This window comes from Diadema setosum, chromosome 8 (genome assembly GCF_964275005.1).
Source record: "Diadema setosum chromosome 8, eeDiaSeto1, whole genome shotgun sequence".
Classification (NCBI taxonomy): domain Eukaryota; kingdom Metazoa; phylum Echinodermata; class Echinoidea; order Diadematoida; family Diadematidae; genus Diadema; species Diadema setosum.
This window is the reverse complement of record NC_092692.1, coordinates 40,372,372-40,398,964: the sequence shown is the minus strand read 5'-3', so window position 1 is coordinate 40,398,964 and position 26,593 is coordinate 40,372,372. Positions and strand designations below refer to the sequence as shown.

Genomic DNA, 26,593 nt, shown 5'->3' with positions numbered 1-26,593 from the left:
GAGATTTGCCGTTCAGCGGTTGAGTTTGACGAAAGAAAGTTGGGTCACCTCCTTCTTCCCCATGGCTCAGGCTACCTCTGCAGCTCAACAGCACATTCTTTATTATGTACTGCCAAAACTGCTCGTCAAAATGAAGAATCGAAGGGAACGTCCCAATCAATGAAGTCTTGTCCTTTCCCTATGTTCCGGCTTGGGTTATCTCACTGTCACTGTCGACTGATTTATCTAGTGATCAGAGATCAGTGCGGTGCTGGTTATGGGATATTGGGTACGGTACCTGCTGGCGTGCACGGGATTGAAGGTCATGTGACTGATTGGGACGTGGTCACATGACCCATCACTTCTATTTTTGTTTGTTCTTCTTTGCGGCTTGACACTACAGGCGGCTTGCATCGCTCCACTGGCTGCGTGGGGGTTCGTGTAGAAACGGCACAACTGCAGCTGCATGTCATGATGTGATGTGAACATCATGTGCACAGATCTCTACTTTTCTTCCTAGCTACTTGCACTGTTGACGACTGTCTTTAAGACAGACGTCTACTCTAACACTTAGTCAGAGTCCACAAACAACATGAGATTAAGATACATTAGGTATCCTTCACGTAAGAATGGCTGAGTCGAGTAGTTTGTCGCAAGTGCTGTCCTACCAGTCCTTGGTGCACGCTGTGTCTGGTGCTGCCGTAAGTAAACTGAAACTGGTTCCCAAGTTTAAACTCTAGTCGTACCGGTACTTAACACAAAACACTAACAGTAGTAACAGTGTAATTGTACGGTAGGTAGATAGTAGGAGAAAGATGAACAAGAACTTAACAAGGTGGGGGTGGGATGAAGGAGAAGGTTGGAACCTGAAGGAGATAAGACTAGTGTGGGTAGTGATGAAGATGAGAAAATCAAAAGTAAAACAAAGTTTACGAAATGAAGAGAGAGAAAACAAAGTCGAGAATGGATACCAGGATAATCATATGGGATGGAGAATGCCAGCCATGGAACATGACATAAACAGAGACTCCAACCCCAAGGGTTCTAGATGCTCTCTCATGCTATCTAAGGCTTATTTTTCAACATACGATGGCAGTAAGGCTGCGTTCACATAGAAATATTCGTTATTCGGTATTCGGGCACCGAATTCACCATCACCCGCACTGTCAACTCAAATCACCATCCCATGCAGTGAGGATTTCTTCCTCCTACATCCCAGCAAATTTTATTAACAATTTCTAAACTGCATCAGAATGTCAGTCTACATGCTTATTTTTGCTAAGGGCAAATCCAGACCAAAAGTGTCATATACGCTGCAAGAAAATCGAACAAGCTCGATTCCCACTTTGCTATACTTTTCGCAGCTATTCGTACTTTCGAATAGTGCCCTCCTATGTGAACCGGTGTGAGAAAATCATATCGTTCGATTCAAGCTATTCGCGTGCCCTCGAAAAACGAGCCCGAATACCCGAATAGTATACTTCTATGTGAACGCAGCCTAACAGCGATAAGTAAGAAATCATTTCAAACAGGAGACACAGAGCCAGGGCAGGAGAAATCAAATCTCAAGCGGGAGAACGGGCGGTTTTGCAAAAATGGGCTTTCAGTGGGAGATCTCCCGTTGAAAGCGGGAGAGTTGGAGTCTTTGTGTGCATAAAATTATGAAATACAGTATTACTATTATAAGGCAGTTCAAGGGGGTGTGGATCGATCTTATGAAGGGCTCCTGTGGGTGTGAGAAAGGGCTGTAAGTGTAGGTAGGAGAGAAAGAATAACAGTCAAAAGTGTAATCATGAGAACATGGCTCCTACACCTGGCTGTGCTTGGAGAGAAGAACTGAGAAATTATTTAGTCCAAACAACTGTGACATAGCGTTGTGGTGAGGAAAGGACTTAACCATGTTGAAATTGTGAGAAAAGGAGGAAGGGATGAAAAAGGTATAGTTTAAGAGAAGGTTGTAGGATAAGAGAAAGAAAATCCTGATATTATATAGACGGAGGTGGAGAATTATCCTAGACTAGAGGAACTTTGCTTCCTTTTCTGATATATTGGAATTTCACATCTTCAGAAAATTTGAGAGATACCTTTGCTTTTTCCAGTTTCTATACAATTGGATGTAATTTCTAAATGTAAATCCAGAAAAATCTAAGCTTAAAGGACAAGTCCACCTTCATAGACATGTGGATTGAGTGACTGTAGCAATTTTAGTAGAACACATCAGTGAGAGTTTGAGGAGAATTCGACAACCCGTTCAAAAATGATGAATTTTTGAAGTTTCTGCTCAGTCTCTGCTGGATGAGAAGACTACTACAGCTTGTGATGTCACATGTGTTCAACGATATAAAGAAAACATAAAGAAGATTTAACATTGTCACTTTTCTCGCATAATAAAAGAACGCTTGACTTCCCTCTTTCAATAGGCAGGCGGGATAATATTACCCTTAACATACGTCAATGACAAGTTGAGGAAATGGGTACTTTTTTCAAAAAATGAAATTTTGTGAAATTCTCTTAAATATTTTCGTTATATCGTTGTATGCATGTGACATTATACACTGTAGTAGTCCTCTCGTCCAGCAGTTACTGCGCAGATACTTAAAAAATTCATAACATGTCGAGTGAACGGATTGTCCGATTTTCCCTAAACTTTCACTGATGTATTCTGATAATTGTGCTGCATTTACTCAATCCACATGTATGAAGGTGAACTTGTCCTTTAAACTTTATACCCGTAGTGAATTATGTGAACTTGTAAAGAGCAAGCTTGATATCAACACTGTTCATAAACATACAAAGACCTTGCCAGCTGGGTTGATTTGCTCATGATGACTCCAAGTCGGGTTTAATCTGCGGTCAGTTGAATGACTTGATAGTGTTGCCTGAATCTTCCTTTCACATCAGTTTACTGCAGACCTCTCTGTGAGCTGCCTGCTGTTGAAATGAGTGTAGGGGCTTACATACCCATAACTGATTAATTTTATGCAGTGTGTTTGCTGTAACGATATAGGTTGTGCACAGCAGCAGGACAATGATCTTGACATTTTAATCTGTACAGGAAATACCTCACACTGTAGGTTCTACCACTGATGCTTGGTATCAGACTGGTTTGCCAACAACAGTTGCACCTGGGACATTCAAATGAGGAAGGGCCTGATTTCCTTTATTCAAAGTCATGGCCATGGCAACATGATCATTAACCTCATCAGAGTCAGACTAGGGTTGCTGAAGGAAGAAAAAAATGCACAAGCGAATGTCCAAGGTTGTCTGGAGGTGATAGGAAATTTTTGGAAAAAAAAAATTGTGATACATGTTTATAAATGGTGCATCTGTCAAAAAGCAGAACAAAGTTCTTGCCCAGCAATATCTTTTGCAGAGAATCTTATTGCATTCTTTTTGTCATACATTGTAGGTTCACTCTCTTACTAACTATACACAGCGACTGGGCTGTGTATAGTTACTCTCTTACATGTATTTTTTTTCATTTTCTGCAAAACAAGAGTATTAGCATCCTCAATCTGTTCAGAGCATTTTCTGGCACAGCAATTTCTTAACTCATATTGAGTTATCAATAATGTTAATAATTGACATGACATTTGACCGTGTGAACTTGATTGCATTGAAAGATAGAAGAAAACTTAATGGAGCAAACTTTTTCCCCCCACTATAGGGAAGTGCCATTGCTATGTCTGTGTTCTATCCTCTGGAGACAGCAAGATCCAGGTTACAAAGTAAGTTTGAGAGGTAAAAGTACAAAAATAATACATGTTTACAGTGGTCTTTGAAGATAAGAAAACAAGTATTTCATCTAAAATCATGAATTATTTGCCAAATTATTTGAATTTATGTCACTGTGCTCATTGTGATCTCCCTCTATCATTCCACTGTCATTATATATATATATACAGTGTGTATATATATATATATATACATATATAAGAGAGACTGGCCTTTTGAGGGTATAAAAGTATAATTAATCACTCTGATCATTGAGTGAAAAAAATTGTATGCTGATGCTGTAGTGTAGCATTAGCAAGAATCATTTTGTCACTGGGGTGACAAAACCTTGTATCTCAAATTTGTGGTGAAAATCACTTTTTTTTTAAAATTCATTATCAGATAATCATTTAAATTATATTCTGTCAAAATCATAGCTGTCTTACCCCAAAAATTCATTCATTCATTTCCATATCAAAATATAACATTTACAAAAATCAAAACACAATTGCCTTGGTACAATTCAAACATTTTGAAGCCATCACGGCATGTGAAAGGAAAGACATCTCTTTTTTATAGTGCTTTAGCTGCCATGTTTTTTCTCTCTCCTGAACTATTGATATCTATATTGAGATACAAGGATTTGTCACCCCAATAGCAATTTGCATTTCTAGCCTCTTGAATTGATACATGTAATGATGTTGAATTTACTTTTTGAGCTTCATGTGAAATAAAGCATGTCAAGATAGCAGAATTCATGCCAGCTTCCAAAGTGATATATCTGAGGTTTACGATGCAAATATATATTTTTTTCTATATAAATGTAAATGTCTTATGATGCTTCTGATGCTATGTGACTTTCACTGAAACTAACAGCAGTTTAGTATTATGTAACAAGAATGCATTAAAACTAAAAGAAGAAGATAATAACAACTTATTAAGATTAATGTGTCAGTATTTTGCTTTCTGTATCTCCCTTTTGATGCAGTTGATGAAAACCGGCAAGCAAAGCACACACCGTATGTTTTAGCAGAGATTGCACAAGAGGAAGGATTGTAAGTAGCTTTTCACAAGATATGGTTCCATAGCAGCAAACACCAGAATATTTTTTGAGGATGTCTATTATGTTACACTACAAATACATGCAGCCAAGTCATGATTTTAGTAGTACGATTGTACACTTGTACTTTACCATGGAACTGGAGTGAAGACTAATTATGCAGCAGGTGTGAAAATCAAGTATGTGTGGGTAGAATTTCATTTAACATTACATTGTATGTGAAATGTTTCTCACAACATCTAGGAGAATAACGGAATGCTTTCTGTAGAATAGAGTCAAAAGGGGCCTGAGGTTTCGATCCTGGCAGAATCTTTGACAGAGGCAAAAAAAAAAAAAAAAAATTGGCTCTGTCAAAGATTCTGCTAGGATCAAAAGCTCAGGCCCCTTTTGACTCAATTTTACTCCATTGGATCGCCACTATTGGATAAGCAGTTTTAAGCAGCTTTTTTTTTTGCTGCACTGTTTTCTGTAGAGTCACATCAGAAACATAAGTGTATCTCGAGAGAGAATCTTAGTGATACAGTTACATTCCACAAAAAAAGCAGAAGAGTTTTATGTCAGGGAAAATATCATTGTCAGGTGACCATTGAAGCTTTCTTGCAATGTTAATGTGATGTCATGTTACAATATCCTATTGACCCTGGTAAGTATATAACTGATGTCATTTCTTACAAATGTGCTGATACATCAATCATTTTTTGCTTTGCTCAATCAGAATAAAGAACATATTCTTTTACATTCATTTATCGTTGAACAACAACTTTGAACTCCAATCAAAGCTAGTGTGTCACAACCAAGGTACAGAAAACTGTAACAAACAAACATACAAATGAGCCAGTCAGTTGAGTGATGCACAGTTGTACATTATGTATCAGGTATCAATGAATTGTATTAACTCATTTATTTGTAAATATCTTTGTTGCTACGCCCACACATACTGTAAAAGTAGAAATTTTCATGCTTTTCATGCAACCAGAAACTAGCACAAAGATAAAAGCATGCAAATATTTTTGCATGCCATATGTTCCAGTACTTGGTGTCTTGATTCCGTGGATTTAAAAACACATGAAACTCTTCTCACCCGGCCAAGCACGAAAGATTAGTCGCGCGAAAATATCCACTTTTACAGTACTTGATGATAACAATTTATTTAACATCATTGATAATAGTTATTTTTTTTTTTTCACATAGACGGTCTCTGTCAAAGAACTGATTTCACAGAATGTTAGCATTGAATGTATACTAAGAGGAGCGCCCTCTCTTGTCCTTCTTCAGCCAGTCATTATACCGAGGATGGTACCCGGTCATCTCCAGTCTATGGTGCTCAAACTTTGTCTATTTCTACACATTCAACGGACTGAAGGTGTCCGCAGGAGACTTCCTCAGGTCTAAGAAAGCTGTCAGAGATCTTCTCATAGGCATCGCATCAGGTGACCACTCACATCAAGTCACATGACTCACGTCAGCTTTATTAATGGGAAACTTCAGGAAGATTCATATCAGTGTTTGTTACATTACATACAGTAGTCTACTATTATGTACACTAATGATAGAGTGTATCAAAAGAGTTGTATATATCTGCCATGTATGTGTGCACAGGGCCTTGTCCATAAGCAAGTGATTGTGTCAAACATTAACTTGTTGTCTTTACATATTCAGGTTATGGTAAATAGATGATTAGAGAAGTTACTCCAAACCCTTAATGACATGAAATTATTTATGGTCTGAAATTCATTCTGTTTAAATGGGGATAGAAATTAAGATACTCTCTAACCTAATTAAGTAGCTCTCTAACCTAATTAAGTAGTTGGTGAGGGATTTCATGCTGCTAATAATACAGAATTTGTTTCAAATTTGTCCCCTTCCTCCATGTTAACATTAAGTGTGTGGGGCGTGAGTGTATATGTGTTGAGACGAGGATGTGTGGGGTGTGTGTGTGGGGGGGGGGGGGGGAGGTGTAGTTGTTGTGGAAGTTCAAGTTATGTTTGGGTAATGTAGATCTTCTCGCCCCCTGGTTTGGCTTGTTCCAGTCTCTGCAGTTCACACACTTTTTTTTCAGTTGGAAGGGAGGATGAAACTGTTAATTGGTCACTCATTAGTTTGTTTGCGTGTTTGTTTGTTTTATTCTCCTTCCCCATCTCGGAATATCGCTCTTGAACAAGACCTGTTTTGTATATGGTACTTTAATGTTCTGCCTTTTTTTTTATGCCTCCGCCACGAAGTGGTGCCGGAGGCATTATGTTTTCGGGTTGTCCGTCCGTCCGTCCGTCCTTCCATCCGTCCGTCCGTCCGTAATGAATTTTGTGGACAAGGTAACTATCAAAACCCGTTGAGGTATCCTAATGAAACTTGGCATGTATGTGTATTAGGGGGTGAAGTTGTGCCTATCAACTTTTGGGTGCACATGCTCAAGGTCAAAGGTCAAAAGGTCAAGGTCAAATACATAAAATTTCACTATTTTCACCATATCTATTGAATGCCTGAAGATATTTTCTTGAAACTTAGTGTATACATGTATTACCCAATTAAGATTCTCTGGTGAAAGTTTGGGTCATGAGGTCAAAGGTCAAAGGTCAAAAGGTCAGGGTCAAATACATAAAATTTCACTATTTCCACCATATCTATTGAATGCCTGAAGATATTTTCTTGAAACTTAGTGTATACATGTATTACCCAATTAAGATTCTCTGGTGAAAGTTTGGGTCATGAGGTCAAAGGTCAAAGGTCAAAAGGTCAAGTAAAAATATTAAAACTTTTTTTTTTTCTCCATACCTTGGAAAATTGTTCAAGGTATCTTCATGGAACATAGTATATACATATACTGACTGGAAGTGATTATCTAGAGAATGTAGGGTTCATGGGGTCAAAGGTCAGGGGTCAAAGGTCAAGTGCAACACTTAAAAATTTTATTATTTCCCTCCTATCATGCAATGCCAGCAGGGTTATTTTTTTTTACACTTGGTGTATGCATACATGTGTAACCTAATAGAAATTCTCTTGAAAGTTTTTTTTTCTTCTTTTTTTTGCCTCAAAGGTCGAAAGGTCAAAGATCAAGTGAAAGTGCTGATCTAACTTTTTTCTCCATATCTCGGAAGTGAATCAAGTTATCTTGAAACTTAGTACATATTATGCATGTTCTACCTGAAAGTGATTATCTTATGAATTTTAGGGTCAAGGGCCAGATGAAAATGGTAACAATTTACTATTCAATTCAGAAATTGCACTTTTTCTCCACACCTGCACCTTGAAAATTACTCAGTGCCTAAATGTATGAATGGGTCAAAGTCGAGTTAAAGTCCTTAAATCCCTAGATACATGCTCTCTTATTCATCCAATTAAACCTAGGTCAAGGAAGGTGAACATTCAACACATTTGTGACAAACTTGTCATTTCAATATTTTGCCAATTTTGTGAAAATGTAATCTCACATTGTCCACATGTACTATCTAGACCTATTGGGAAAATCATGCATTATGGCGGAGGCATACCAGTCGCCAAAGCGACATTTCTAGTTTTAGTTTTTTTTTTTTTTAACACAATTCCTCTACATTGTTCAGTGATTGTGTTATTCTAATCAAGTTAATTGTTGTAAATAGTGTGATTCTGTATAATTTTTCAATAAAACAAATAAAAAAAAAAACATTAGAAAAAAAAAATTAGAAAAATGAAACAAACAAGCAAAAAAAAAAAAAAAAAAAGACCAACCCAACAAGATCATTCTGCTCCTGAGGGGAACCATGCATAGGGATATGGTTCTTTTAATACAATATTTCTTCCCAAACTGATGAGTATTGACTTAATCAGTGCTAATGAAAGATGATCATGAAACTAGATTGTGTGCCATGGCTTGTTTACAGGTGTTGTCAATGTGCTGATCACCACCCCAATGTGGGTCGTTAACACACGACTCAAGATGCAGGGAGTCCAGTTCAAGACTGACTACTACAGAGAGTCCAAACATCCAAAGTACAAAGGCATTGTGGGTAAGTTCATGCAGCAAGTACTGTCCTGCTGCCATGGGTGATGTACTGTAAAAGTGGGAATTTTCGCGGTGTTGAAATTTTCGCACATTTCACGCAACCTGAAACTAGTGCGAAAATAAAAGCATGTGAATAGTTTTGTTTGCCATATGTTCTAGCAGTTGATGACTTGATTCCTCGGAATTAAAACCACGCGAAACTCTTCTTACCCTGCCGAGCGCGAAAAATTAGTTGCACGAAAATATCCTCTTTTACAGTATGGTATGAGATTGGATATTACAGTGCACTCCCATTGTAACAAACACAGTTACGATAAAATTCCGGTTACAACAAAATTAAAAATTCAGGCCACAACAGTATCTGCTCTATTGATTTCATTATTTATTTGTTCGGTCATGAGGAAATTTTGACATAACGAAAGAAAACTGCAAGTCCCAAGGACTTTGTTATAACAGGAGTCCATTGTATTGAACTGTTGACAATCAAGGAATTCATACAAAGCATGACATGGAAGATTCACGTGCATTTTAACACTGTATGAATACTGAGAATTGCAATCACAATGGTAAATAGTTTTGGAGCAAATGTCACATACCGTAGTGTTAGAAACTACATTCAAAGTTCACTGGATCATGTTTGCTTTGAAGGATGCTATGTTAGGTTTTGTCAATATTTTGTACTAGAAATATAATATAGAAACTCGAGATACAACTCTTTTTTCTGTAGCCTGCATTATGACACGTTTGTTTGGCTTGATACCTTACTACAGTGAACCAGTCAGTGTTAGCAGCAAAACAATGAAGTATGTACACTGTGTTAACTTCAGCTGAAACCTAGCATAAATGAAGTATTCAAAAATGTAAACTACTCTGCTATAGATGCTTTCCAGAAGATCATAGACCAGGAGGGTTTAGCATCACTATGGAGCGGGACTGCCTCCTCCCTCATTCTGGTCATTAACCCTGCCATCCACTTTGCTGTCTACGAGGCTCTGAAGAGATACTACAGTAAAGTCTTCAACAGAAAGGTAAAGAGGTCAATGTACTTTGTGTAAGGGGACAGTGTACTGTGCGTTAGAGGTCAATGAGTGAGAATCTATGCCTGGCTATGCTTTGACATTCAAACAGATATTCCAAGTTCCTAGCAGTATAAACTGCAACAACAAAACTAAAGAATTTGATAAGTCATTTAGCTCATCTTAGCGAGGTCCTACATGTGGATAGGATCTCTAATTTTTTTTTTCTTTTTGTCCATCTCTCAGATCTCTGCACTGTCAAAATGTTACCATTTTATGATTTCATAACCAATCTATTTTTTTTTTACTCTGGTGAAATGTATTAATGATTTCTCATGCATTTTATTGATAGGAAATAAAGTAGAATATGTGAGTTCACAGTTTCTTCACATAATCAAGTTTTTACTGCACTCTTACAATTTGTACACAAGTTATTTTGAGCTGTAGCAAATGCATGCTTCGTCTCTTTCATATCTGTGCACATACTTTCAACTTCATTTGTTTTAGAGCTATAGCCTAGGGTGATTCCTGTAGGAATTTAGGTCAATTGAAGTATGTTCACTCTACATTATAATATTCAAGCATTCTAGGTTGATATGGAATATTTTTCTTTCTTCTGTACAGCAACCGTCATCCCTCCAGTTCTTTTTGATTGGAGCTCTGGCTAAGACTGTAGCTACCATTGGAACATATCCCTTGCAGGTTGTTCAGTCCAAGCTCAGGGTGAGATGTCAGCTTTCTTTAATTAGAGATGATAGTAAACCATTAATTGCCAAGGAGTGAAGCATAATTTTGTGCAATCATATAGAGTAATGTGTCTTATGTTATGTAAGCTTCAGTAGCCTTAGGTGAAGCAAATTCATGAAGGATGCACATTTCCTTTTTTCTGTTGGTAAAAGTGTTGTATTTTGGATGCTGCACAATATTGGTTAGACTAACAGAGAGAAAAGATAGTCATAAAGAAATGTAAACAGATATGTGAATTCCATGCGACATATCATAAGATTTGTCAATCTTTAATAGATTGAATTAAAAATTTGCATTTTCATTATGCCATGATATGCCACAGGTTCCACATGTGTGACTTTTACCCCATCTATAGTTGCAGAAGAAATTTTTACAATATGCTCTCTCTGAATCTGCTCCATAGTATGGCAAAGAAAAACACCTTTCCAAAGGAAACATTCTACAGAACATTGCTGCTGTTCTACAACATGTCGTGAAGTAAGTACTTTCTTATGTGGTGACCAGAATCTGCAGATATTGATGTGAAGTGAGGTCTTTGCATTTTTGAAGTGTCAGTTCAAGATAGCAGGACTTGTACTCACAATTTAACTTACAGCATATATTTTGTGTGAAAGAGTGTGAATTTAACTGATAATATACTGCCAATAGCGCAGGTATTGGGTAGGTCTGTGCAGGAGACATTAATTCAACCACGCTTGTATTGAACTTTCAGAAGTCCAACCATTGAGACTGCTTTATTCTAGTAACTAGAGATTAAAATTGAGAGGAGTTTCTCATTTTTGACCATGCATCACAAAATCAACAAAAAGTTGCACATCATAATTGAACATGAGGAGCCAAAAAGGTGAAATTGGTCAACCTAGTCAGTCTTTGGGTTTGTATCTTTTCTGAAAGAGCTATTCTTCTACATAATTCTAAATTTTGGAATTATAAAACAAATGGGAAACTGATTTGATTTTTGTTGTCGAATTTCAGCTTAATCTGATAATCTGTCCATTGTGGTTGCTAGAGATTTTTTATGCCTCCGCCACGAGGTTTTGCCAAAGGCATTATTCTTTCTGGGTTTTTTGTTTTGTCTTGTTTTGTTTTGTTTTGTTTGTTTGCTGTTTTTTTTTTTTTTTTTTGGGGGGGGGGTGAGTTCCATTCATTGCAAATCGCACAGTGTGGTGAAAATAAGCACTTTTACTGTAACATACTTCAAACTTCACAGCCTCTTTTCTCAGTAAACACTTCTCCGGAATGTGTACTTTCTTTCCGTTATTTAGATAGGTTAGGGAAGTCCATTTGTGTTGAGTTATACAACATTTTAAAGCGTATAGTCTGCTCTTTCAGAATCTGCCCCCAAACTGAGAATCCATGTCTAGCAACTTTTTGTTGGTTTTGTGATGTAAGGTCACATTTTTGTCCCCGCTGAACGAGTTCGAGCAGGGGACTATGAAACGGGCTCCGTACGTGTGTGTGTCCGTGCGTGCGTGCGTCCGTCCGTGCGTCCGTGCGTGCGTCCGTCCGTGCGTCCGTCCGTGTGTGATCAAAATGTTAAACTTGCTACTTCTCTGTCATTTATGAGCCAATTTTGATTCTGTTTGCTTTATATGATAGCAGTACATGGGAGCTTTGAAACTGCTACACAGAATTTCAGTTGTGACCTTTGACCTATATTGTACATTTTGCTACAAAATGCTACTCCTTTGCCATTTCTAACCCGATTTTGATTCCGTTTGCTTTATGTGATGTTACTAGGTGAGGGCTTCAAAACTTCTACACAGAATTTTTACCTCTGACTTCTTTGACCTTTGACCTTGATTTTTGACCTATATTGTACATTTTGCTACAAAATGCTACTCCTTCGCCATTTCTAACCCGATTTCGATTCTGTTTGCTTTATGTGATGGCACTAGGTGAGGGCTTCAAAACTTTACACAGAATTTGACCTTGATTTTTGACCTGTATTGTACATTGGCTACAAAATGCTACTCCTTCGCCATTTCTAACCCGATTTCGATTCCGTTTGCTTTATGTGATGGCACTAGGTGAGGGCTTCAAAACTTTTACACAGAATTTTGACCTTTGACTTCTATGACCTTTGACATTGATTTTTTACCTATATTGCACATTTTGCTACAAAATGCTACTTCCGGCGGGGACATATATTACGCACCGCGTAATTTCTACTTTTCCTTGTTTATCACTGTGACTTGATTGGCAGGACCCAAGGCAAGCTTGGACTGTACAAAGGTCTCGAGGCCAAGCTACTACAGACTGTGTTGACGGCTGCTCTCATGTTTCTTTGCTATGAGAAGATCTCAAGGTTTATCTTCTTTGTTATGAGGGCCAGCAGTGCAGCGAGATGAACCTACCCCTGCTGAAATGGACTCTTCCGCATTCCCTCTTGTGGAGCTGCCTGGCAGATGTCTTGTGGGTTTTGCACAATATTCATGTGTGTGAGTCTAACATAGCATGTCACAATGCTGTGGAGATGAATAGAATGGACATTAGAGTTGTATTTATATTTAATACAAAATGTTTTTAGGCACAAGTACCGGTATAGTAGATTTAATACAACTTGTACATTTTCTTTTTAATTGTGTATGTGAGATATCCCACTGATTATACATTTTACACATATCTTTGTATTTATATCATATCTTGTCCTGAACCTAAGTAGTTGCACTTCAAAATTTAAGATCTTAAAGTCTTTCACATGCATCATTCTTTTTTCTTCTGTTGTAAGGTTTATAGCAGAAGTGTCTTTATTTTGACTTGTTCCAAATGACAGAATTTGAATTGGACTTTATTTGGAGGTCAGATATTTGTGTCGAGGAATCTTTACTTTCAGCTTACATCAGTCAAAAAGCACAGGGTGTGTATAAGACTCTTTCCTGCTTTTGAGTTTCTGTAATCTTAATGAGACATTTAAAGGAAGCCAAAAAGTGTGATGATTCTTTGTTTATGTAAAATGTGTATGTGTGTGTGTTTTGTTGGATAACTTCTTTATTAACTAAGGTTGTATTTGGAATTGCATATTCCATTGTACATATTAAGAGTTTGATCGTAAAACTAGTTAACTCAATTCTTTTGATTTTAGATATTTGCAATTAAACTGTTAAAAAACAGAAAATTAGAAGAAGATATAAGATATTTTTTATCATGACTTAAAGCATATTCCTTCATTGGCATGTAATATGTAACAAGTGAGGGTATCACAGGAGCAGTATAACAGGAACTCTATCTGATGATGGACTTATTTTAAAATTATCTAAAAATGGTTCTTAACCTGTTTTACAATCAAACTCTTCATATTTTGCGATAATGAGCTCGACTAGAACGGATCATATTATGTTTTTTTTATTAAAACAGACCTGTGTTATAACAGCAGCCACCTCCCACATCAACATCAATGTTATGCACATCATGCAGGGTTTTCCATAAAATTCATAGCTTTCCTTTCATAAGATTAAATGTTTATAAAGTATTGAATCATCTGATTATCTTCATTGTCATGGCTGTTCAGTTGTGTTCACAAGTCTCATCATCATCCAGAGATCTCTTTCTATGCATACACTTTGTTTTCCACCCTTGACTACCCCTCAAAACCTGTGACATCCCTCCTTCCCTCCCCAAATGTTGTAAAATACCCTTTCACCAAATCATCAGTCTTTGTAGCCCAAAGTAGAGACTAAAGGGTTGAACATGCCATGCCCATTATATTGTACCAATCGAGTACTACAGTGGACATAGTTACAAGAAATTGCAACACCAGTAACATCAACCCTCCAATATTCTGAGCAATTGCAGCTCCAATCATTGATATTTCACAACCCTGCTCACCAAGGTCCTTGTGCCTCATTGAGCCATGACATGGGTCATTGTGTGCTTTGTTTTTTGACACTTCTTGTCCTACTGATAATGTTGTTAGGCTCGTTAGCGTTTGTTTTTGCTCATTAGTGCCGTCTTCTCATAGTAACCTAAAAGTAGTAAATTGGAGAAATATTAGCAAATCACAAGACTCCTTTAAGAGAATAATTGGTGTGTCACCACGGTCAACTGTTTTAAGTCAGAGATCATAAAAGGAAGAAAAAAAAAGTGCATAAAGCTGACTTTGCCATTATAACTTCACAGTTCTTAAACTTTTTTAGAAACATACTTTCCTTGCAGTGAACTTCAGACACTTACATATTGATTAAAAGCTTGGCATCTGGCAAATTCAGATCTGCCAAAAACAAAAAAAAAAGTTACATTCCACACTTTCAAAATGGCTTGCATTATGACGTGAACATATGCAACCTCCTATCAGGCAGTCAAAGAAATGACTACTGTAAAACCAGAAATTTAAATGATTGCGAAAGTTGTCTCCACTATATGAATTGAATGCCAGTGGCAATTTGCAAAAATTTCATGCCTCATTAAAGGCTGTTTGCTCCAATTGGTGAATATTTCTGGTTTTACATTATTTAATTTTGTCTCAGAAATATAACATCAGCAATGCTGATTTAGTTTGCCATGCATCTCATAGACATGGTTTTTAACAGACTTGGTCAAGATTAGTATGCAAAGTTAAAAACCATCTCTTACCCCACTCAAAATGTGTACGTCAGTTCTGGGGAGTTATCAAATGCACAAGTTGTGCACCATATCCACAATATTTTTCACTCTTTATGAGGTATTCTCTACAGAGAGAATCTTTGATGGTAAAAACACATTTTCATTTCATTTCAAGTGCAATTTGTACACAGGTCAGTGTATTCTCAGGAGAAACATTTCAGAATATTTTAAGCTGCTTTAGCATAAGTTTTTATTTAATCATTTTGAATATACAGGATATTGTAGTGTTAGCATCATGCATCATGAGCGTGCATGGTCACCAAGTGCCAAATTCGCAAGGGTTTAATTTTTGCAAATCACCGTTGGACCATGAACTAAACAGCACACCAAAATGCTGACTTGCGCTAGGGTATTAGTGCACCAATGATAGCATCAGTGTCAATTCGCGAAAACAACATCTTGCAAAAATGTCTATGATCTCCTCGTTTGCAAAATATTTGAAGGGGAAAATAACAGCTTATACAGTACGAAAGTCTCACCTGTTGTTTGAAGGAAATACAGAGATTATAAAAATTGCTTACTAGGTTTTACTTTTAGTACAAAAATGTATGTTAATAATAATATGTACAGATATGGGTAAATCAAAACTTTATCTGTGATTAAGATATTAGACAATCTTGTCCGATTCATTATTTTTATTCAGGGGGAAAAAATAATGACTAGTTTGGGTATCCTTACCATACAGTATTCTTATAGCATGTGTTCCTACTGTGTGTAGGTTAGTCACAATGCTGGTCCTTATGTATTCCAAATATATATCATAAATATCTTGGAATTATCATCCAGTCACAATATCTTTGAAAACAATATCTGTGGCTTTTTTATGGAAATTTTAGTATTACAATGTACCTGGATATGCATGTGTTAAAGTTTGTTTCACATTTTAAAACAAATACAGTACCAATGAGAACGCTTCAAGTGGTTTTTGCTACTGTATAATGAAACCAGATTTCACTGTACATCAAGCATGTTATACCAAATTAATTTCTCTTGCCTTTTTTCTTTTCCTTCAAATTTCAAATTTTTAAAACCTGTAATTTAAACAGCACAAATTTTATATAGAAAGTGGATTTCACTTGTCTGAGTTTGTACTACATGTATATATGATGAGAATCCATTCACAGGCTTTTGACTCACTGGCTCTGTTTTGTTTGTGTTTGTGTTTTATGTTTGTATTATGATGCTAACTATTAAAAATTATTCATAAATCTCTTCCTACAATATGTGGCTACAGACCGCTTGCTCATTCTGTGTATTGATAAAGCCCTTTTCTCACTGTGCATGTATGCATATGTAATATTGGAATAACGTTGTACTATAAACTATCCCAACAGACTTTAGCCCTAATGTAGAGTCCTGGAGAAATTATATAACACAAGTCTTTTGTTTCACCATTGGGTGATAAGAGACAACACATGAACCTGTCAATAGTGGAGAATAGGACTACATGCACAATATACAGTAATCATAGTATCTACAACAACTACCCTTTGACATTTAACCCTCTGGGAAGTACTACTCATCGCAATACAAATACAATACAAATTAACATAATTTTAGGCAATTATCACATGAAGTAAATTGCCACCCAATCAAGCACACCTGATCCTGAATCTTCACCTTCCACAATGGCTGAATCACTTTCCCCACAGGATGAAGAAAACAAAAATGTTGGTAGATAATTGTTGTACTGGTGTGTTGATGTACTACAGACAGGATTTTCTGGTCATGGGAAATAAACTGTAATAGATATAACGAAGTAACAAAACATACCTTTCAGAACAAAAAAACAACAACTAACAACCAAACAAACAAACCCCTACTGTAGAATAAAGTGACTTTGAATAGCTAAAAATTGAAAAAATATAATTTTTGTTTCAAATATCAAGTTTTATCTCTGTAATATCTCTTCGTCCAATGATATTTTAAAATGAAACTATTCTATTATCGCAAAGGATGTTAATTTATGGTACAAGTATAAATGATGTGTGTGTAATCTGAATTGACTTGCTGTGATATTGTGTTTGATTGCCCAATCTTTTGCACATTAATGATGTGTGTCCTTGTGAGATGAAAGAAAGCACAAAAAAGGACAAACAGAATAAACATCTCTCATGATGTTATGATTGCAAGTGAAAAATGAACAGAAAATCAAATGATTGGGATACATGCAAAAGAAGTATTGAACAGACGGACAAGACAAGTTTTACAATTTCTGACATTAGCACTTCCAACGATATTTATTAAGAAAATGTATTTCCTTCATAAGTAACAAATGAAGGTACTGTATGCTATTGCCAGAAGCATTGACACAGATTAATACATATCAGCTCATATGTTACAGGCCCTTTAGCTATAACCTTTGGCTGCATTACAAAGAATCACAAATGCTCAGCACTCTTCTCATTCAAAAGTGTTAACCACATGGTAAGTATTATGTTGATTTAAGGTGTAAGTACCTGCACCAAAGTAAATCAACAAGTTTTGTATTTATCTGAATATAAACAATCTGAATAAAAGACAGTATAATATACACATTTCACACTGAGAAAAATTACCAGAGGCACCACCAACAACAATCCAGTGGACACCATTGTATGACAAGTGTGTACACTAGGTGTACAGTGCACTCTCGTTACAACGAACACGGTTATAACGAAATTTCGTTATAACGAAGTAAAACTTCTGGTCCCAAAATTATCGCCATTAATGTCTATGGTACAAAATTCGCTTATAACGAACACGGTTATAGCGAATTTTCGTTACTAAGAAGTCTTTTCCGAGCCCCACGGACAAAGAAAAACAAAAGAAATGTGCTCCGCTATAACGAAATGCGGATCGCTTTCGAAAATTCGTAGCGGAACAAGCATGGGCGAACGCTTTAGATCACGGTGTGTTCGCTCCGTGTGTCACGAACAGTTTCCGTCAATTTTATGCTCTCTTTAATGTAATATCCAAACAAAATTTAAAAAGTACAGCGTACCATTCCGTTTCACATATCTGCACAGTGTAAGATGAGTATTCAACAAACAGAATATGATATATGCGTGGTTTCCTTGTTTTTGTTATATATTGTATTTGTTCGGTTATAACGAAATTTCGTTATAACGAAAGAAAACTGCCGGTCCCGAGCATTTCGTTATAACAGGAGTGCACTGTACTGTACTGGTGTATATTCTCCCCCTTTAAAAGGGAACTTATATAAAATTTTAAGACTTCTGTTACCATTCGTACATTACATGTAGAACATGAAAAATGTCCCTGATTAAAAAAGAAAGAAAGAAAGAAAGATATTTGAAGACCACTGCTCTTCCTGGTATCTTGAAGCACTCCCTGTCTATGAGAGTATCTCACCAACTCACACAGAGACATGCAGCGCACTCCTGTTGCAACAAATTCGTCAGGACCGGAACTTTTCTTTCGTTATATTTTATATTGAAATTTCATTTAACTGAACAGTATAGTATAGAAAGATATATAGATGATAATTTTGGGACCTGAATTTTTTCTTTGTTGAAAGAAAAATTATGTTTTAATTGTGTTCATCACAACAGGAGTGCACTGTATACTCGACTGACTTCAGGAAACTGACAGGAGTGGAGATAAAAAAGAATTTCTATCCAACCAGTTTCATGGTTGAGGGAATCATACATGTTCCTAATTGATATCATGACAAAGAAAACTTCTATGTACTGTTCATATGTGTGTCTTTCACTTGACTATGAGTAAAGCTGTCATTTGACATGTAGTGTAATACACAATATTTTCATCACTGATGCTAAGAAGTATAAAGGACCATATCTGGAATAATTGAGGTATCAAATTCTTGATCACTGAAAACAGCACCAAATGATTACAAGAGTACAAAGTGGGTCCATTGTTTTAGTAGAACACAGTAATGATGTATGCCACATTCACACACAAACATGATAACAAGTACTTACACAGGTAAGAATGTCATATCTACTGCAGTAATACAATGATGTGGTGGTGGGGAGGGGGATGCAAATCTTATGAAGGCCACTGGAAGATATAGGTCTTTGGAATGATCTGTACTATCCTTGCAGTTGCAGGAAGTAAGCAAACAATCCCATTTGACTGACAAACTGTAGCTGCACTATACAAATATATTATACCAGCACATTACGGTTAGCATAATGTCCATGGCTACAGGAACTTGGAGAGTTTTATAAGTCAAGACATTACATTGTGCAGTCTAACATTCCAGAGACTCCAACCCCAAGCACCTTCTGATCTGGAGATTCTCCCGCCTGAAACCCCTAGCAAACGGGAGACTCCAAGCCAATGTGCGTGAAGTGCACATCACGAGCGCGAAGCCCGAAGTTTCTTGCGGCCGGGGTCCAGGGCCCACTTAAGGGCCCTGGAAGCTTTAGGGTTCTAGATGCTCTCTCGTGCTATCTAAGGCTTATTTTTCAACATACGATGGCAATAAGTAAGAAATCCTTTCCAACAGGAGACACAGAGCCAGGGCGGAAGAAATTAAACCTCAAGCGGGAGAACTGGAGATTTTGCAAAAATGGGCTTTCGGCGGGAGATTTCCCATCGAAAGCGGGAGAGTTGGAGTCTCTGACATTCTTAAATGTGAAACAAAACAAAATAACTTATTTAGAGAAACAATCTTTTCTTTTTCTCTTCTTCTTTGACAGAATTATTTTGATTACATGCACTAAATACATATACACCTGTCTTGAAGTCATGCTCAGAACATAATTTACCTATTCTTTTTAATTCATTTTATCTTCTTTCTTTGTGCTAAACTACAATTGTATCCTGAGTCAACACAGGAAAGTAAATAAAGATGACTCCCTGATTAAGCTTTGATGTAAGATGCTGATCAAGTGTGTCTCCTGAGGTAAATTTTAGAATACTAGTTCACTCATCTCCTTTCCACAACATGATAATATAAAAAACAACTTGATATATCAAACACATCAAACAGCAACAGCAAATCACTGTACATGGTTGTGCTTCAATATAGTTGAAAAACTGCTGCGGCCAAAATGATATGGGAAAAGAATCCAAATACTTTGCAGGAAAGTAAAAAAGTTCTATGGTGTGTAAAACTCTAGTCAAACTTAAAATTAACTTATCAGACACATGGAGACAATAAAAGTGTTTACTAGAGTTGAGTTCAACCCAAATTGAAAACAATAAAATAGCATCTGAATCATGATGCCTCTTCTATTGATTTAAAGTTTTCAGATCCCGGAACGCGCATTTAGCCCATTTGGGACGAACTCCATAGACACCTGTCTGAGTATATTTGGTATTGGTATAGCTGACCTCTTGAATTTGACTTGTAACTGAGGTACTGACATTTGAATAACTGGATAAGTCTGCATAAAAACCGGGTTATAAAGATTCCTGTGTGAACTAGATGCATATATCAGAATGTGCAGGTGAATGTTCATGCTTTTCAACCAAATTAACATTAGCCATCCACTCAGCACTTAATGTAAATTACCACTATCTGTTTGGCTGCTTTCAAATGCTCTTCTAAAATCTAAATAAAAATTCATGTTTTGAATGCTGTGGTTCAGAGGTCGTTGAAAACCATTTCTAACTGATGTGAACTTGCCTATCATAAGACTCATCAATCCTATCACACTAATGGCACTCAGCAAATAATCTAATCAGTCTTGTCCTCCGTAATCACCCATCTGGAAAAGTATTTTCATTCTTATATAAAAGAGACTGTGACAAAAATGTCAGTCACAAAATTTGAATTTACTAACAAGAGTTTAGAACATTTTTCATAACATAAAAGGGGAATTCACCTTAAATACATGTGGATGCAGTGAATGCAGAATTATTGGTGGAACATATCACTGAAGTTTGAGGAAACTTAATCATGCGTTCAAAGTTATACATTTCTAAAGCTTTGAATAAACCCATGTGCCGTCAATAAGGGATAAGAGGGCTTTGACAATATCAAGAGAAATGTTCATTTTTCCACCATGATAAAAAAGGAATCGACCTAGCTAGATTAGAGAGCAGGTGGAATAATGTTATCCTTGCCATATGTCAGTAACACCTTGAAGAAACAAGTACTGTTCATTAATATATATTGCATTTTGTGGAATTTTTCTCTATTTTCTTCCTATTGTTTTATTGCTATGACATCACTTAAATGTGTAATGTGATGACTTTATCAAAACTTTACAACTTTTTGACTTCAGAACCAGCTCTGATTTTCCTAAGCTGCATTGATGTGTTCTACTAACATTTTTACATTGACTGAGTCCACATCTTTGTTTGAAGTGAATTCCCAATCAACATAGAACAGAAAACTATTCCTCTGTATATCTTACGGCAAGTCTACTCGAGATAGTACAGCTCCTCGAGCTACTGGCTGTCTCAGCATCTTACTCATCAAGGCGTAGTAACGTTCCTGATGTTGTCTTGATCCTGAAAGTACCATAAAAACACAAATACATTGTACACCACTTTTTACTTCACAGCATCAAATACTGTACTCATCTCTTCCACTTGTACGTCTCTACCAAATGGCCATTTCTTTCTGCCCATCATTTTCAACTCATACCAGAATATATAACAAGGGACTTTACCAATTAGTCTAACATATCTTGTGATAGATGATCTTAACAAGATGTTATACAGAGGAATTAATGTATATAAAACCAGAAAACCTGGAGTCAGTTTAGATATCTGAACACACACCTACCACAAGTGGGCCATATAAACATTTCAGCCAAAACCATATTTGTGTCCAGGAAGATAAGTCTCTTCAAGCGTACCTGCAGCTATTATATAGTAACTGCACATCATGGAATCAATGTCTGCAACATTCTTCTTTTATTTCTTAACATATGCTCTGATAAAAAAAAAATACATTATTTATTTGGTATTTAATAGAATAACAAATACAAACTGTCCTTACAATCACTCATATTAAGGTCACAACGTAAGACGAGATCCTTGAATACTTACGTTCTAACGAGCTCAGCACCGATGATATCATGAATGAAGTACATCATTCCAAGCTTCTTCACTGCCTGCAGTTTTCTTCCTTCTAATTCCTGTGCATTGGAAGAATTACATGCAATTTGTGTTATTCTTCAAAGCCGAAATTGGAAATTATGTAATCTGCATGGGAGAGATACATTATGCAGTGTTTTTTTTTTTTTTTTTTTTGGGGGGGGGGGTGGGATGGAAAGATATATTGAATAAAACAGCTTCAACAACATTTAAGTTCTTAAGAATCAAATATTCATAAAATTTTGAATATATGCATCAACGTGGCACTGTGATTATAAATGCATTAATACATATTTCAAATATTTCTGTTTAATTTCTCACTGATGACAAATAATCCATGCTCTTGCCATCCATGACTCCATGTCTTCCTAAGACCTAACCTTGGATTTGTTGTAAGTCATTGCTTTACCTTTCCTCTGGACAGAATAAACCACAAGAGATATCACACTGTGACTTCAGCATTGAATGACAACTGCAATATGGAAAGTGGAGTGCTCATCAAACACCAAGACCCTCAAACAAAACAAGACAAAATTTGTTCACTCACCTTCTGTAGAATCTCTCTGTACCTGGACTTCCGTATTGCTCTGAGGACAGCCTCTCTTCCTGTTGTAGATTATAATTCAATAAAGACTCTAAAATTCATATATATATAAGTTGAATCCATTGTGGCTGAACAAAAAGTCCCAACTTAACTTCTTAACTTGACAAGAGATATACACGTACATGTAGTAAGGATATTTCATGAATTGTGAATTACTTGGTCAGTCAACATATCAAAATGCAGGATGGAAATAAGCAATTTTTCTTTTCATGTCAAACATTCAGCATCATAGTTGATACAGAAAGCAGATCTTTTCATGCACCATTACATAAGGCAGTCATACTGACAAAATGTAATTGAAGGCATTATCCACTTTTCTACTTCCTTCATTGAATACAAGATTACAGACAGTGGCTGAGGTCAAATCCTTTCCCAGACAATTGATATTGATGGTACAGAATACATATATTGAAGACAATATGGATGTATGGGACCACATGATGCTAACCATTTTTCATTTTAAACAGCTTTTTGATAACAAATACACACGCAATTCAATAGTCAGTTTAACTTCACATCTTTTAACGACACCTTTTTTTTTTATGCTAGTGGTATCAAGTGATGCAGCCTCTTCTACATGATTGTAATAATATGACAGTGTCTTCTAGTGTTCAGCACCTATGCAGACAATTTGAAGAGAGGAATAACATATCAGTGTTCAAAGTATACTATTATTAGCCTTATCAAATAGTTCAGCTGGTACAAACTAAAGTCAACTCGCTACACACTGGCACATACAATGTACACTCTACTATCTAAAAACTAGTTTTATGTTAGACAGATGCAGAGCTGCCAAAAGAACCTGTTCCTGTTATACCTTTAGAGAAGTTCTTCATGAAGACTCCAGCCCCAGGGATGGACAGCCACCAGGATCCCACATCTCTGGCTGTCAACAAACCAGCATTCACTAACTGTCTGGATTGAACAACAACAACAAAGAAAAAAGAATATCATTTGGATCGAGAAAAACGTGAAATCAAGACTTGTCAAAACAAAAAGTTCAAGATAAAGTCAACAATGTATGTCACACATTGATGCTTGCACACACAAAAAATGGCAATAGCACATTTCCACTGTGCACTGATTGAAAAACCTAACAATTGAATTCATTAGCTGTACTGGGTGAAGCTTTTAGTGGGGAAGAAACCTGGACAAAACTGGATGAACCTTTCTGAAATTCACTCCTAAGTGCAGTGTTTTTCTTTTTCTATTTCTATTGTCTTTTGCATATATCCCATGCAGGAGGGCTCAAAAAGCCGTGGACACATGATGAAATCAATCAAGGAAATGTGCAAACAGCGGTGTGATTTACCCGATCTCTTGGTCCTTGAACCCATGAACATCACACAGGGTCTGGCGGGTGAAAGTTATGTTATTCAACTTTTTGATGATTTCTGATAAGAATCGTTCAATAACAGGTGATAGGCTGAGGCCACTGGCAATTTTCCGCACATGATCACAATAGTCGTCCACAAACACAATGCAGAATTCATCAACGTCCTTTCCAAATCTGAAGAGTTTGATCTCTCTCTTCTCTCTCAGTTCATCCTGCAAAAATAAATGAAAGTCTACCATCATACAACATCAATAACACTGTCAAACACTGTAGGCAGCAGTTGAACTGGAGATGAAATCATGACCTCCTACACATACATAATGTTGTATGATCTCCTGAGTTTCATGTTATCAAGGCACAGTACACTGCATACCATTCGGAGGTTTGTTACCCAAAAAAGTAAGAAAAACTTACTACTAAAATGATATTCAATCCTCAAGAGAAGTTGTACATGTATGTATTTATAAGCTCAAATGCTGAATGAAATACAATAGAATTACGTGGAGAAAGTCAAACAGGTATAGCTTGTGTTCACAGTGTTGCACTGGGTCAAATGATTGGCTATTCAAGTGGATGCAATGAATTGAAATTATCAATCCCTAAAATGGGATCTTTTTTTTTTTTATATTTCATATCAAGTTCTAAATTGCTCCTTCAGGAGAACCAAAATAAAGATAAGTTCACCATGTACCATGTTTTCAAATCTGAATTTGATTTTTTTTTTCAGTTATGAATTATCAAATAATATATCAGAAATATCATACAGTTAAGTGAGTTTGATTACTGCTTGATTTGACTATCTGAAACTTAACTCTTGATGTCAAACAGGAAATGACTGAAGTTATCATTATTGAATGGATATAAAATGACTTTAAATCCTTGACATAATCCTCTGATTGCTGATATCTTACATGAAACAACCAAGTACAAAGAGGAGCCAACTTTAAATCTGGTGTAGGTCATTGTATATAGGCCTACATAAAAAATGAAATTCTTTTTGCCAATATCTGTGGTGTATTACGGCAGTATATTAGGGGTGGGGATGTTTGCTCTGTGTCATATGTTATGAAACACAGACACCATTCTTACCACTTCTTTATCAACTTGTGTCTTACAGTGGATGATACTGTACAGCTGATGTTTGAGAAAGATTGGCGGTACACGTTCTTCAAAATGGTGGATGTTGAAGAGAGATTTCAGGTAGATCAGAGATGCCTTGGTTTCAGATGGAAGATCATGATCTGAAGTAAAGAGGATGAGGTTCATTCATAGAATAGAGAACATCATGATAACATGCACATTCGTACTACGAAACACAGCATTGCACATTACGGTACAGTGTATGCTATAATTCGGCAAAACTGCAAAGTTCATTACAACAAGAAGTACAAATTCAGGTCCCAAAAACTATTATCTTTGTCAATGAAATCTATGGTGTAAAATTATATTTTGTTACAATTAAATTTCATTATCAATATACGAAAACTGCCATCAGTCCCTATGGATTAAACCTAGCCTATATTGTGGGACTTCATGACACGTACAGATTTATGAGTTGCCTGTTCTGAATAGAATACCAAATTGTGATGTCATAGCCATTCATTGCCATGGAAATTGTTTTAAACAACCTCACCTGGCACCTAGCTGGCCCAAACATTTATTGTTCATGACCATATGCTCACATCAATCTGTTCCTACCCAAGCTAGTATTAACCAGACTGTAACATCATCTCATCAATTTTCTAATGGTCTCAAGTCAGAGTAGTTCGAGGAAATTTTAGAGCCCACCCCCCCCCCCCCCACACACACACACACTACGTGTAACACATAGGGGAACCAACACCTATAGAATCTACAGTACATGCACTAACCACTATAATCGCTCCACCCAAGCGACAAGAATTAGTGTCTTGTGGGTGTTGTTACCAAGCAAGGCCCCTTGGCAAGGGAAGGGGGTTAGTGCCAGCAACTTTTGAGCTTACTGGGAGTTTCCTCCATGACCCTACAAAACTGCTTCCATCCAGTTTTTATCATTCTTGTCCTGCTGGGACACTACAGAATAGACACAACGAAGATTAGAGACAGTATTCTTCTCTCAACAGGCAACTAAACACCAATGCAGCGCTGACAAATTCGAAATTGACAAGCGTGCACATGGCAGCGTAGCAAGAAAGCAGCCTTGTAGCAGCATGCAGCAGCAGCAGAGTTTCGCTCCTCCAATGGTATACACGTACAGTACAAGTACGTACCTTTGATGTCCTCATCTGCCTGGACCGCTCCGTCAGACGCGTCGTGGCGTTCCGCTGATGTCGACTGACTGCTGCGACTATGTGATGATGTTTTCGATCGCTTGTTTACATATAAACTCGGGATAAAAGATCGTTTCATCGTGTAATTAAGAAAAGAATTTCTCCTTGAACATCATTTATTCTGGTAAGGAAACTCGGTATCCGGTAAATTAGTATAACGACACAAACATGCAATGAAATGTCTTTTGAAGACAGGCAGGCGCAGGAGATCGTGCTCGCTGAGTAAG

The 26,593-nt window shown here is 36.7% G+C and overlaps 2 protein-coding genes across 2 annotated transcripts; one reads left to right on the top strand and one right to left on the bottom strand.

Moving 5' to 3' along the window:
- Positions 1 to 532: 532 nt before the first annotated feature.
- LOC140232367 (peroxisomal membrane protein PMP34-like) lies at positions 533 to 16,318 on the top strand. The gene is made up of 9 exons (XM_072312492.1): positions 533 to 680; positions 3,647 to 3,707; positions 4,682 to 4,748; positions 6,029 to 6,183; positions 8,611 to 8,736; positions 9,612 to 9,760; positions 10,373 to 10,471; positions 10,899 to 10,972; positions 12,702 to 16,318. Exons 1-9 carry the CDS (start codon positions 609 to 611, stop codon positions 12,844 to 12,846), a joined length of 948 nt encoding a protein of 315 aa, XP_072168593.1. The 5' UTR covers positions 533 to 608; the 3' UTR covers positions 12,847 to 16,318.
- Positions 16,319 to 20,869: 4,551 nt separating this feature from the next.
- On the bottom strand, positions 20,870 to 26,572 carry LOC140231967 (inactive serine/threonine-protein kinase 19-like). The gene is made up of 7 exons (XM_072312116.1): positions 26,307 to 26,572; positions 25,147 to 25,298; positions 24,034 to 24,269; positions 23,539 to 23,636; positions 22,665 to 22,723; positions 22,070 to 22,158; positions 20,870 to 21,526 (listed from the first exon to the last, which is right to left on the bottom strand). Exons 1-7 carry the CDS (start codon positions 26,443 to 26,445, stop codon positions 21,484 to 21,486), a joined length of 816 nt encoding a protein of 271 aa, XP_072168217.1. The 5' UTR covers positions 26,446 to 26,572; the 3' UTR covers positions 20,870 to 21,483.
- Between the last annotated feature and the right edge of the window lie 21 nt (positions 26,573 to 26,593).